The 14745-nt window shown below is 51.3% G+C and overlaps 1 protein-coding gene across 1 annotated transcript in view; it reads left to right on the top strand.

The window, feature by feature from the left end:
• The first annotated feature begins 3274 nt into the window (after nt 1-3274).
• The window catches only part of WWC1 (WW and C2 domain containing 1), a 117841-nt gene continuing 106370 nt past the window's right edge, over nt 3275-14745 (top strand). The window contains exon 1 of the mRNA XM_049774570.1: nt 3275-3536. Coding sequence (XP_049630527.1) covers nt 3418-3536 — 119 coding nt within the window. The 5' untranslated portion in view covers nt 3275-3417. The remainder of the gene's footprint in view (nt 3537-14745) is intronic.

Below are 14745 nucleotides of genomic sequence, written 5' to 3'. Positions count from 1 at the left end.
GGAAAGGCAGAATGAAAAGGGGTAGGGAGCAGGGAGTGGGGGCCGAGGGTAGTTCTGTGGCAACACTTAGGAGGAGATGCAGGCTTCGCTGGGATCTCAGGTATTTCACCCACCATGGGCATCTGGGGACTTTTGACAGAGGGTACCCAGCTCCTTCCATTGAGTCTCCTTCAGCCCCTCCACCTGTCTCAGGGTTCAAGGGGTCAAGGGTCTGATTCCAACCTAAAACAGACTTGCATCCAGCATGTTACTCCAGCTGACATGGCTGGAAAAACGGGCTGGCTTTGGACACCCCACAACCCTGTTTTCAGAGTTTTCACCTCTTTGTGCAAAACATTTGCAGAGCAATTCCCCACAGAGGGTAGCAGCCATCAGCATCCAAACTGAGATTGGATCACATCTGCGGGGTCTATAGCAGGTCCAAGGGAGTAAAACAGAAGAGAAAATAAAAAGGTGGATGTGTGTGTCCAGGCACCTGGTTGAGAAGCATTGTGCAGACCTCAGACCCACTTGCACCTCTTCTTTTACTCAGCTGCCCCCCCCAATCCCATTTTGGGGAGTGTCCTGTGTCTCTGCATGTCCTAATTGCGCTTTTCCCCCAGTGATAGTGATACAGAGACAAAAAAACAAAACAAAACAAAACAAAACAAAAGCAAGACTGGAGAGCTAGTGGCTTGCATGCAGCTGACCCTAGTTCAATCCCTGCCACCCCATGAGGTCCCTCCCAGCCCTGTCAGAATTGATTCCTGAGGACAGAGCCTCAAGGACTCAAGCCCTAAGGACTCCGAGTGTTGCCCCCAAACAAGCAAACAAACAAAGACAAGCACAATCCCCACTCCAGAGGGTTGAATTTGAGGTATGAGGTTCTATATGAGGTAGATACCCTGGAGAGGCAGCAAAATCGCCTCACTCAGGGCTGTCACTGGAAAGATGCGGCACCAAGACAGGGAACAAAGAGAACCCAGAGGATCACGGGAAAAGAGAAGCTGGGCTTCCTTCTGATCTGTGGTCCCGCATTCCTGGACTTTGGTCCACAGTATCTCTGGAATGAAAAAGAGAAAAGGCAACCCAGCTCACTGCCCAGCAGACCAGATGGGGACAGTGGACTCTGAATTTCATTGCAATTTATGGGCATTTAATTCATTGAATAAACATTAATATTTCTTTGGAGATGGGCTGGAGTAGGGAGAGTATTTGCCTTGCATGTGGCTGACCCAGGTTTGGTGCTGGGCATCCCAAATAATTCCTACCACCACCAGGAGTGGTTCAGAGTGCAGAACAGAAGTAACACCTGAGCACCACCGGGTCTGCCCCAAAACAAACAAACAAACAAATCACTGAGGGTGAGTGGGAAAGAGGAAACAGGTCACCCCAGCAGAGCTCCAGGTTTACTCTTGGCTCTGTTCAGGACATCCCTCCTGTGGTAACCAGGAGACCATCTAGTGCATGGAATTGAACCGGGATTGGCCAATTGACCTTACATTGTATTAGCTTTCTAGTTCTCAAATCATAGAAACTTCTCATGAAATCATGTCTGAGTGTTCATCTTTTCCCCATGATTCTTTTTTATTTTCAAAATGAAATCTGAGCTTTCGTTTCTTTTTCCTTGCTTGGTTTTTGTTCGTTTGTTTTTTCTTTTTTTCTTTTTTTTTCTTTTGTTTTTGTTTATTTGTTTGTTTGTTTTTTGAGCCACACCCATTTGATGCTCAGGGGTTACTCCTGGCTAAGCGCTCAGAAATTGCCCCTGGCTTGGGGGACCATATGGGACGCGGGGAGGGGGGAACCATATGGGACACCGGGGGATCGAACCTTGGTCCTTCCTTGGCTAGCGCTTGCAAGGCAGACACCTTACCTCTAGTGCCACCTCGCCGGCCCCTGTTTGGTTTTTCAACTCTGGGTTTACTTCTGGTTCTGGACTCAGGGGACCATAATTGAATCTGACCAGCCCTACGCAAAAGCAAGCCCTTTCCCTACCCACCTACCACCCCTCTTTTTCCTTGTGTTTCCCATTCTCCCAAATCCAACCGTTTGCTACCCCCAAGAGTTACACAGGAGAAAAGGCTTGTTGTGAAATCTTTAGCCCGGGCCTGGGACAGCTCCAGTCCTCCCTTTTGCTGTCCAAAACAGCATTACTGGGGCAAGAGAGATAGCACAGCCTTGCATGGAAAGTAGAGCGTTGCATGTAACCGACCCAGGAGGGACCCGGTTCGATTTCCAGCATCCCATATGGTCCCCCAGACTGCATGGGTGGGGGTAGCGATTTCTGAGTGCAGAAAGCCAGGAATAGCCCCTGTAGGCTGCCGGGTGTGGCCAATCGTATCAATCAATAAATAACGTTTAAAAAAATACTATTATATTACTATTGTATCTATAAAATTACTATTATATCTGTAAAAACAAAAACCAGAGGCCAGAGAGAGAAGTAGCTTGGGGGTAGGGCATTTGCCTTGCATGCAGAAAGACAGTGGTTCAAACCCTGGCATCCCATATGGTCCCCTGAGCCTGCCAGGAGTGACTTCTGAGCATAGAGCCAGGAGTAACTCCTGAGCGCTGCTGGGTATGACACCCCCCCCCCAAAAAAAAAACCCAAACCAAAACAAGACAAAATTCCAAACCACCCCCCTAAAAAGCCCTCAACTCCCACTAACTCCCTCTACCCCCCCCCCCCAACCCCAATCTTCTCTAACCTATCTTCTCCGGCCACTCCCTGCCCTGGGGCAAGCAAGGCTCCACCGGCAACCCTAAAGTTTAGGGGCCCAGATGTTCATGTGCAAACTTGGGGGGGGGGGGGTGGATGGATCGGTGGTGGCTGTCTCCACGCAAGAAGACTCGCAGACGGTGACAGATGGTATGACATTGGGGGCGGGGAAGAAGGGCTGGCTGGGTGGGAATGAATGGGCACAAACTTGCTCCCCTATTTGCCGCTGGTGGCCGGAGGGCGGCGCGGGTGCCATCTGGGGTGCGCGGGCCGGGCGCTGGGCGCGGGTGGGCGGGCGGGCGGGCGGGCGGGCAGGCAGCCGGGAACCCGCGCCCGCGCTCCGCCTCCCGTTTCCGGGGCAGCGCGGTTACCTGCCCGGTACGGCCGCACCTGGGTCCGCGCTGGGCCGTGGAAGGGAGCCGGGGAGCGGCGGGCGCAGGAGCAGGAGCAGGAGCAGGGCCGAGCGGAGAGGAGAGAGGAGAGAGGAGAGGAGCGGAGAGGAGGAGAGGAGCGCCGCACATGGCCTTTAAAGCGTGAGCCCGCAGCGCACCCCGGCCGGCCGGCCGGCCCGCCCGGTGCTCCCCATCGCCGGCCCCGGCCCCGCAGCATGGTACCGCGGAGGCCCAGCCTCGCCGCACGGAGGAGCCGCGGCTGAAGCGGGGGCGCGGGGAGGCCCGGCCCGGAGCTTGCATGGGGGAGCGCGCGCCGCGCTCGGGAAGATGCCCCGGCCCGAGCTGCCCCTGCCCGACGGCTGGGAGGAGGCGCGCGACTTCGACGGCAAAGCCTACTACATCGACCACACCAGCCGCACCACCAGCTGGGTGGACCCTCGGGACCGGTAGGACCCCCTGCACGCGCCCCAAGCACGGTGGCACATGCCCCCCCAAGCCCCTAGCCGGCTGGGAGGGCCTCCCCTCTGCGCCCCTCCACTCCCCACCTCCTGCGCCCTTGGAGGTGTGGTTGCCGCAGACCCCCAAGGTCTCACCTGCCCAGGTAGCTAGCTGGTGCCCAGGCCGAGGAAGGGAGCGCGCGCTCCAAGCTAGGGCGCACCGGGTGGGTGGGTAGGTGGGTAGGGGGGTGGAGAGGCCTTGGGGTCTAGGGACAGGGAGGGACAGTCTCGGGTGGGATGGTGACAGGTGGCCCCTTTGGGGGTGCCTGCGGCAGATGGGGAGGGTGCGTTGGGAGACAGACACTCTGCTTCTCCAGGAATCTCAAGTCGCTGCAAAGCTGTGAGCTTGGGAGAGGAGGGAAGGAAGGAGGGAAGGGGAGTCCCTGCTGAATTCTCAATCCCTTCTTTCTCCCTTTCGCCTCTCGACTTGGGGTGCTCAGCCCCGCACCCCTTTCAGGCGTTCCTGGCGTCCTGACCTTGGCGGCCCACTGCCCTGGCTGTATGCAGCTCGCGATTTCATTTCAGTCATTTAAAAATAATTTATATTTATCTTATTATTATTTAAATCTGGCCAGGTGGAAAGCTGTGGCTGGCGGAGGAAGAACTCTGACCGTTTCAGGGGGAGACTTTTTGGGGAGGAAGGGGGTTTTGAAAGGCATTTCTTGGCCTCCATTATGTTCTAGGAGGAAGGGAAGGTCCAACTCTGGAACTTTGTTGTCCTTTGTCTCCCCAGGAGGGGGATCTGTTTTTCTGGAATGTGGAATCTCACCTGATCCCTGTGACCTTGGGCCTCAGGTGCCTGTAAAACAAATCCAGGGGAAGTTTCTGGCCCCTTCCACACAGTCAGGCTGGGGAGGAGGGAGAAGACTCTGAACACACGAAGGAAACAAGTTCTGTTTGCCAGTTATTTCGGGGATCACTTCATTCAGTGTGGAGGGTGTGGTGCTGTTCTCTGCTCCGCTCGTGGGTTCATTCGTGCCATCCGAAAGATATTTTTGTCTTTATTTTGGGGAAAGAGACTCACCTGGCAGTGCTCAGGGATTACTCCTGACTCTGTGCTCTGGGATTATAAACTTGGCAGTACTTGGGGGACCCTTTGCCATGCCAGGAATAGAACTGAGGTAGGCCACATTGCAAAGCAAGAGCCTTAGCTAACTTCCTAATTTATCTCTCCAGCCCCACCAAAGGGATGTGCCAGCCAATCGTCTCTTGGACAAGTGGCTTTAACCCCAAAACACCATTTATCAGATTTGGGGCGATCACAACTGGGGTGCACAGAGGTAACTTCCAGTTCTGTGCTTAGTGGTCACTTTTGGCAGCTCTCAGGAGACCCTAGCCATGCAGGAGGGCAGAGCTAGATGTTCTGCATACAAAGCTTAGCATTAGTTCTTTGAGCTGTCCCCTCAGATCCAGTAGTTGCTCTTCAAGCAGAAAATGACATGACCCAAACTTAGTCCCCATGTCTGAATGTAGAGACGGCAGCGTCTCTGGGAGAAGGTTGCCTTAGGTTCTGATCTATTCCCACTGTGCCCTTTGCCAGGAGTTTTTCACCTGCGCCTGTTCTTTTTTGATTTTGTGTTTGGGTCACACCCAGTGGTGCTCAGGGGTTACTCCTGGTGGACTTGGGGATCCTGTGGAATGCTGGGAATGGAACCTGGGCTAGCCATAGCCAAGGCAAATGCCCTCCCCACTGCCCTATTTCTCCAGCCTTTCTCTTGCTCTTCTAAGCAGCATGTTGGTCTCCAGGCTCCTGCTCCCTCCCAATATTTTCCCAGGCCACTGGGATCAGGGTTGGTGAGCAGAGTGGCCATGGTGTCCATCCTCCCCTCACCCCCTGGCGCCTCCCCAAGTCTGAGGTTTTGGGTGCAGTTGGCTCTTAGAGCAATTCCCATAGCCTGCACAGCTAGCTTACTCCCGGCACGAGTCTGGGAGAAGAATATAGTTAGAGACTCTCACACTGCTGTACATTACTGTTTTGTTGGGGGGGGGGGGGGAACTTCAGGAGTCACTATTGACAGTGATTCTGGGAACCATGCAGTGTTGGGTATGGTCTTCATAGCTCCTGCATGCAGAGCCTATGCTCAGCCAGTTTAGCTTCCTCTTCTCTGACCCCATATTGATTTTTTTTTGTTTTGTTTTTGGGCCACACCTGGCAGCAGCACCCAGGGGTTACTCCTGGCAGCTCAGGGGATCATATGGGATGCCAGGAATTGAAGCACTGTCAGCCCTGGGTTGGTCACTTGCAAGCCCTACCACTGTGCTATTTCTCCGGCCCCTGATTTTTTTTTTTTTGGGGCGGGGGGTCACATCCGGCAGTGCTCAGGCATTACTCCTGGCTCTATGCTCAGAAATCACTCCTGGCAGGCTCAAGGGACCATATGGAATGCCGGAATTTGAACCACCATTCTGCATGCAAGAAAAACGCTTACCTCCATGCTATCTCTTTGGCTCCCCTGATTTCTTTTAATTGTAGGAAACTACACATAATTTGGGCAATTTAACTTTTCTTTAATTTTTATTGTGGTCAAAGTGAATTACAAATCTCTCACAGTAATACTTAAGGCACATAGTGACAATGAATGAGAGACATTCCCACCACCAGTGTTGTCCTCTCTCCACCCCTGTTTCCAGCATGCTTCCCACATTTCCCTCCTTTACCACCCCGCCCCCGTAATGCTAGTGGAACTGTTCCCCACTTGTACAGTTTGTCAACTAAACTATTTTTGATGGTGGCACTAAACTTTGTCATTTGAGCTTGATTTAGTGAGGCCCTGAATTTTAGTTCTCTGACATCACAGGGGAAAATTCAGGCTGGAGCAATAAAGCAGGGAGGGCACTTGCCATGCATACAGCTAGGGTTCCAACCCTAACATATGGTCCTCAGACCACTGCCAGGAGCAATTCCTAAGTGCAGAGCAAGGAATAAGCTCTGAGCATAGTGGGCATTGCCCCCCCCCCAAATAAGTAAATAACTTTTAAAGAATGACACGTTCACTGTTTTAAATCCCCACTGCCCCATGAGTGAATTGTGCCTGTGTTTATATAGTTTACAACATCATTTTTTGTTTTGTTTGCTTTTTTTGTTTGGGGGTTATACCCGGTAGTGTTCAGGAGTTTCTCCTGGCACGCCTGGGATCATATGGGGTGATAGGAATTGAACCCAGGTTCAGTATGTATGTTGTATGCCAGGAAAGTGCCCTTTCTGCATCGTTCTGGCTGGCCCCTACAATATTATTTTTGACCAATAGTTTCCAGGTTGTAGCTTTCTAAGAGTTGCTTGTTTTTACAACTGGAAGTTTGTTCTTTCTCACCCTTTTTACCCATTCTGCCCACCCCATCTATCTGGCAACCACCAGCGAGTTTGGATTGCTTTGTGTTTGCTCCAGTCTTCTTTTCCTGTAGGAGAGGTTAAGCAGAATAGCTTTCATGGAAAACTACCTCAGCTGAGCCATCATTTCCCAAATCTCAGCATTGGGGTACCTGTCCTTCGCAATTCAGTGACTCAACCTCCCTGAATTGCTAAAGTGAGTTCCATCAAGTGAATCTGAGAATCTTGGACTCACTACTCAGTTCTATCTATCACCATAAATGGAACGGAGCCTTAAAAAAATTCAGGTGTGTGTGTATATAGGTGGGGTTTCACCACTTCCAATACTATTTTGTTTTTCCTTATTACGATGCTTACCCCAGGTCTTTGTTATTAGGTTCATTGGTGAACAGTGGAGAGGAATTGAAATCATGCTGGCATAGAACCCAAGCTGCTCACTTCCTTCACCTGGCATTTCATTTCTTCTCTTTTTGTTTTGTTTCATTTTTGAGGCCATACCCAGTGATGCTCAGGGCCTACTCTTGGCATTCAGGGATAACTTTTGGCAGTGTGCTTGGGGAACTCTATGGACTGGATAGGCTGCATGTAAGGCAAGCACCTTCTCTGCTTGCCACCAACCAGCCCAAGCTTTGAGCTTTTAATGCTGGGTCTTCAACACCATCTGGTTATCCCACTAGCTCTGGATGGCTGCAGGGTTCTGGGAACACCCCTGGGGTGTCCTAACAGAGGCGGGACATGCACATCTGTGCTTAGCAGGTCCCTTTCTGCACTCCTCTGCCTACTTGGTATACTAGGTATTTCTGTCTACTTACCTACCTCTATGGTTTTCACATACATCCCTTCACCTCATAGGGACACAGGCTGAGAGGAGGGGTGGTGAGATGATTTCCAGGGACCCTGCCAGCTCTCAACTATGATTTAGGGCTCCTTTGCCTCTCTTGACTTCACTGCAGCTGAGAACAGGGAGCTTGGGGAGAGAGGAGGAGGAGGAGGATGAATAAATTGAAGCAGATTGAAAAGAGAGCCAGACTTTTGTAGGGGTGGGTGGCGAAAGAGAAACTCTGCCAAAGCAGTTACATCTGAGACTAGTCACTGCAGTAAAATTAAACACACACACACACACACACACACACACACACACACACACACACACACACACACACACGATTGGTTTCAAAGGAAAAAGAAGAGAGAGAAGAGAAAAATGTTTGCCATCAAAGCAGGCAGAGTGGAGGACAGTGGGAGGGAAGAGGGAAACTATGGATGTTGGTAGTGGAAAATGCACTGGTGAAGGGATGGGTGTTGGACACTTTTATGACTGAACTCAAACATGAACAACTTTGTAACTGCATATCTCAGATGATTCAATTAAAAATATTCAAAAATGGGGACCGGTATGGTGGTGCTAGAGGTGAGGTGTCTGCCTTGCAAGCGCTAGCCAAGGAAGGACCGTGGTTCGATCCCCCGGCGTCCCATATGGTCCCCCAAGCCAGGGGCAATTTCTGAGCGCTTAGCCAGGAGTAACTCCTGAGCATCAAATGGGTGTGGCCAAAAAGAAAAAAGAAAAGAAAAATATTCAAAAATGTTTTGAAATAAAAAAAGAGTTTTTAAATAGCATTTCAAACAATAGAGTGTGTGTGAGAGAGCACATGTATGTGGTATGGATGTGAAGTCTTTGTCTGCTGGCCCCATGACAGCCCCTTGGCATTGGCTTCTGTTTTTTGCTTACCTGCATCCTGGAGACACCCACCTATTCCCCTGAATGCCAGAGTCAGCCCAATGGCCCTTTAGTCCCCAAAGTGATTTCTTACCCACCAGGAACAAAATAGCGTCTCGGTTACCAAGCCTGAAGAATGTCCTGGCACCCAACTGCCTCTAGGCCAAGCTGTTTTGTGTGCCGTCCAGCATGCAGGCTGCTGGGGGTAGGAAATCCAGTTTGCAGCTTCCCCTGCGACCAGGAGGCTGGCAGGCCTGCCAGGCGGGCAGCTTTGCCAGTGCAGCCCCCTTCTCACCCAGGAGGCATGGGGAGGCCCACATTCCTGAGCACAGTTGTCCCAACAACCGGAGAGGGGCCAGTGGACAGCTTGGGCACTGCCGACTGGGCTAAAGGCTTCGGCAGCTCCATCCTTTCACCGGTGCTGGGAGGTATTAATTCCTTGAGGGAATTGGGGCCACCAATTCCTCAGGTTGTCAGGCTGAACAACTTCTGGGAGCTGGACCCCTTGATTGGAGTGAACACCTTGGTGCAGCTGAAGCTCCCAGCAGAGGGTGAGGGCGAGGGCCAGGCTTCTGTGTGTATTTAGCTTTTGGTATGCAAACACAAACGCCCAGATTGTTCTCCCTAGAAGAATGGGTGGTTGCACTCGCTGTGCTGTGCCAGCGAAGGGTCTTGAAGCCCAGTTCCTGCTGTTTTTTGTTGGTTTTTTTTTTTTTTTTCTTTTCTGGAGCTGTTTCAAACCTTTGTTCAGAGATCTCCTGAGCCTGGGGTCTGATAATTTTTCTGGGTCTGTGTTTAGGGCAGAGGTTCACAGAAGACACCTGAGATTTCTGCTCACCCTAGCTTTCTCAGGCAAAAATGTCAGTGGTTGAAAGTTGGGGCCATAACCTTCAAATGTGGGCACCAAAGTCTGGACAGAGGACAGGGGGCTTGCTTTGCATGTCATTGGCCCCACTTTGATGCTCTGGCACCACCACCTATGGTCTTCTGAGCACCACTAGGAATGATTCTTGAGGCCCGGGGGTGGCCTCCAAAACACAAAGAAATAAAAAGGGCATTTCCCCATGCTCCTTTGGCCAGCGTGGTAAGAAGAAACAATTGCATGTAGGCTGAGGGGTGGTCTGCTGTATGGTTGACTGGCCACTTTCTTTTATTCCCCAGCAACCCTGGGCAGTGATGATCTTCAGAGGCAATCTGGCTCTGGGGAGGACTGAGTTAGTTCTATTGATTTTTTGTTTGTTTGTTTGTTTGGGGGCCTAAGCACACTTTGCAGTGTGCTTCGTTCTCTCAGTGATCCCTCCTTGCAGGGTTCAGGTGTCTCAGGGATCAAACCTGGGTCACTGCATGCAAGGCACATGCCCTACCTGCTCCAAATCTCTTCAACCCAGAGAGCTGGGTTTGAATGGAGCCATTCTGCAAGTCACGATAAAAATATCAGGTTGAAAAAAAAATATATCAGGTTGAACCCAGAACTCTCATTTTTGCCCATTGTCCTGCTCAACTGCTGGGCAACAAATGATTGGATCTCAGCCTGTGCTCCAGAGGCTGTGGAGTGCAGTGTTGGGAAAGGGAACAGAGACAGGCATGGGTGACATTGGCTGCTCATCAAGTCTCTTCCTGGCTGTTTTCTTCAGGACGAGGAGATGTGTCAGCCATTGAGTGTGAGTTTGAGTATTAAGTGGCTTGTCAGGACCAGGGAGCTTGCACCAGGGCTGCAGCCCTTATTTCCCTCCTAGCGTTGTATGGTTCCCCCCCCAGTACTGCAGACAGACCTCTGAGCATTCAGCTGGGAGCATCATCCCTGATTGCATTGCTGGTGTGAGCCCCACTCCCAAACCAAACAGATGCGCTAACTAGTGACTTTTGAAAAGTTGGCATGCTGGGTAATGCCAGTTCTCCAGCTATGCTGCTCAAAAGTGTATGAAAAGCCTTAGGTGATGTGGCGTTGATGGGTTTTCTGCAGGTCTCTGGAACAGCTGGGACAAAACTTGAATCTCAGTTTGTGGTGAAGCTGGCTCTGAAAAGACTGAATTTGCTTCCACCTTCACTACAAATAAGTAGCATCTGGGACCCTAGGATTGGTGACAGGTCTCTATTCTATTCTCTATGGTAAGACAGGGAGGATATTTTATGTTCGTGGCTGCACAGATATGCATGATGCTTATCCATGGACAGTGGTGAGCTGTGTTCTCAGCCATGTGTTTCCACGCTAAATGGGACCTGTGATACAAACTGAGTCTCAGCATTCGTCTGAGAGTCACTGTTCTATAATCAATTATGTGACTTTTTGGTTATTTTCAGGTGGATGTCACTCTCTATCAGTGTCTACCTGCTTAGCAGGAGTTGATTTGGGGGTGGGAGGAGTACGAACACAACCTCAGTGCTAGGGTCTACTCTTGGCTCCAGTGCCTGGGGTCACACCCAGAAATGTTCAGATGCTGGGGGTCAGACATGAAGGGCATGCACCCAGATCTAGTTCTTGGGCTCAAAGCAGCCTGCCAAGGAACTGGCCTCATACTTCCCCATACTTCTATCCCTAACCACTTCCTCTTCCCCATGGACAAATGCCCATGGGTCTGTCCAAGCTAGCCACAGCCTTCTTGCTCTCCCTCCCAATGAGTTTTAAGATGATAAAAGTGAGCACGTTTCATAGGAGTGTAACATACACGGGACTATACCAAGTGTGCCAGGTAGGAAAGAAGCAGCCCAGGGTTGAGGCCCACATGCTGGAAATGCTCTAGGGCTGAGTTCAGTTTCTCATACCTCAGGTCCCCTCTCTGGCTCCCAACACCCAGGAGAGAATCTTCCTGGTAGCTTCAGAGGCTGTTGGGCCTCTTGGGAGCAGCCAGTTGCCAAGCAGGGATGGGGGTGGGAGCACATCTCAAGTCCAAATCTCAAGTTTAGGTAAATACTCTCCAGGGCCTGGGGCTGGCTTGAGACCCTGAGGTCGCAGACTACTCTCTCTGTCCCCTGCTTTGGCCCAGCCAAACTACCTTTGCTCTCCAGGATCCCAGATCTGTGTGAAACCTACTCTCCTTTGAAGAGAATCAGGTTGCTGCAGCCTCTGAGCAGGTGGGAACACCAGAGCTGAGAGAGAGAGAGAGAGAGAGAGAGAGAGAGAGAGAGAGAGAGAGAGAGAGAGAGAGAGAGAGAGAGAGAGAGAGAGAGAGAGAGAGAGAGAGAGAGAGAGAGAGAGAGAGAGAGAGAGAGAGAGAGAGAGAGAGAGAGAGAGAGAGAGAGAGAGGGAGGGAGGGAGGGAGGGAGGGAGGGAGGGAGGGAGGGAGGGAGGGAGGGAGGGAGGGGGAGGGGGAGGGGGGGAGGGGGAGGGGGAGGGGGAGGGGAGAGATAGGGGAGGGAGAGGGGAGAGAGAGGGGAGGGAGAGGGGAGAGAGAGAGAGAGGCTGCCAAGTGCCAGGATGGAGAAGCCTTGGCCACCCTCAGAGGCATTTGCCACGGGTGGCCTTTACATGCAGACATGGCCATGCATCCGCTAGGGTGTGCAGACAGGCGGCACATAGGCCTCAGCAGGCAGATATGGTGACACATAGGCCACAGCATTCAGACACCACCACTCATGGGCTATGCAGACACCATGATGCATGGGTCTTAGCCGAATTTTGCAGGGCTAGGGAGGGCCTAACAGCCCTCAGCTCTTGCAGAGCTGCCTCCCCTTGTATTTGCTCTCTTGCTCTCCCAGCACAGACAGCCCAAGGGTGGGGTGTGGGCCCCTTGGAATCCCTGTTTCTGAGTGAGATAAAAGAAGAGAAAATGCAGAAACTGGATACAGTGGCGTTTTGTTAACCCTCCAGCCACCCATTAAACCTCTAGCCAAAACTGATGAGAGGAGATTAAGGTGGAATGGAGTGTGAGTGAAGAGGGGTGGTGGTGGTGGTGGACAGAACATAGAACATTCTATCAGGATGCTAAAAAGAGAAAAAGGAGTGGAGTTGGGAGCGTGGGGAGGAGGGAAAGAAAAGGACAAATGTGGCTGAGGTGCATCCATGCCCCCCCACCTCTTCAGTGCATCTACCCGCGACTTCTCACCGCCGAGCAGAAACGGGATCTTTGCGTTTCAAATGTCTGCCAGAGAGAAAGGGCTGAGGCTTAAGTTCCTGTTTTTATGGTCAACCAGAAGGGAAAAAAAATGGATCTGCATCAAGATTAGGGACACCTTTGTTGGCATGTTTTCTTGGCCCCCCTCTTTTGGTCTCCCCTATTCATTACTCTCTGGCAGCCTGAACCATTCCTCACCTCCCAAGCCCAGGCAGCTTCTCCTCAGGCTTCTCCTACTTGTGGCATTTATTCCCAAGGCAGCTCTGCAGATCCATTGACTAACAGAACTAAACTGTGCTGACACGAACACAGGACCAGAGGTGTTGCCTGGCAAGCTGCCAATCCAAGTTTGATCCCTGGCATTATAGAAAGTCCTCTGAGCTCCACCAAAAAGGAACCCTGAACAGAGACATGAGCAAGTTCTGAGAACAGCTGGGCATGGCCCTCAAAAAAAAAAAAAAAAAAAAACCACCAAAAAACATAAAACAAGATAAGCAAAAAAGTTGAGTGTTATGACTTCAGTGCTTATTTTCCCAAACTCTTATGTTTCATTCTTTGTTTATTTGTTTGTGATGCTCCGTAGTTACTCTGGTTCTGTGCTCAATTGTCACTCCTAGTAGTGCTCGGAGACCATATGGGATGCTGGAGATATAACCTAGGTCAACTGCATGAAAGTGCCTTACCCACTGTACTACCTTTCCAGCCCCTCTTTTTTTGCAGAGGGGGGAGGGAGAGAGGAAGAGAGGGGAGGGGGAGGAGAGGGGAAGAGAGGAGAAGCCAGAACAGAAAGAAGAAAAGCTGGGGCCAGAGTCATAGCTCAACCACAACAGTAGGGCGTAGGGCGTTTGCCTTGCACATGGCCGATCCAGGATGGACCTTGGTTCAATCCCCCCCTCCGGTGTCCCATATGATCCCCTGAGCCAGGAGTGATTTCTGAGTGCATAGCCAGGAGTAACCCCTGATCGTCACAGGGTGTTGGCCAAAAAGAAAAAAAAAAAGAAGGAAAGAAAAGCATGGACTGGGTGGCTAGGGTGAGCTGATCCCTGGACCTTCCCCCATCAGCTCCTGCTGAGGCTTGTCTGCATCTTCAGGTCTCCAAATACCAAATACTCCCCGTGGAATCCAGGAATTTCTTGCTCCCTGGGGAGTCTTTGTGTCACAAACAATGAGAACAATTCTTGGTACCTGGTAGCCTTCAAGATGATATTTTGTTGTTGTTTTCCTTTGGGGGGTACACCTGGCATTGCTCAGGGGGCTCTCTAGGCTCTGTGCTTGGGAAAGTCCCAGCAGTGCGGGGGGGGGGGGGGGGCCTCGGGGACATATACTCAGTCCCAGGCCTCTGTCAGGCCCAGCAACTCACCACTGGCACTTAGCTTCCAACATCTTCCATCATATTTGTGCCTGTATATGCTGGGCACCTTGTATTCTTCTGCCTCGTTCCTGGGCAAGTGGGGAAACTGGGACTGAGAATCGTTCAAAGGATGAATTTAGGGCTCTCACGCAGACTGGGGTAGAGTTGGCATCTGCCAGTATTGTCAGGAGTTGGCTCTTCTCAACACTGAATCGGGAGATGTCTGTGACTCCCCCAAAAAGAAAGGGAACGTAGCTCTCTGTATAGACATATGCCTTGTTCCCCATGGAGATAAATATTTGTAGGTGTCCCATGAAGTGGGGGTTGGAACGCAGCAGGACAGAATGCACGTGTTTTCCTTGCACCTGATAAAAGGTCCCATAAAGAGCTTCTGAGGGCTGCCATTCCTTTGTCACCTTTGACCTCAAAGAAATTCTTTCACCCATCTCCAAACCTCCAAAGGTCATGGCAAGTGAGGCTGATGGCTGATATGGCACCACCGAGCAGAATTTGGAGGATGCTTCTGCTCACAAGCTGATCCTGTGGTACTGAGAGTTCAAATCCAGGCCTCTGTTAGAAGGGCAGAGCACACTTAGCGCCTCACACTTTGAGCAGTCATGCATCAGATGTTGTCCTGGCTGTCAGCTGACAGCTGGTCCTAGTAAGTCTCCTTAGGCAGGTAGCTCAAACCAAGCCCCCTTTCTCTTGGG

Source organism: Suncus etruscus, chromosome 6, assembly GCF_024139225.1.
Source record: "Suncus etruscus isolate mSunEtr1 chromosome 6, mSunEtr1.pri.cur, whole genome shotgun sequence".
NCBI lineage: Eukaryota > Metazoa > Chordata > Mammalia > Eulipotyphla > Soricidae > Suncus > Suncus etruscus.
This window is presented reverse-complemented; position numbering and strand designations above follow the sequence as displayed.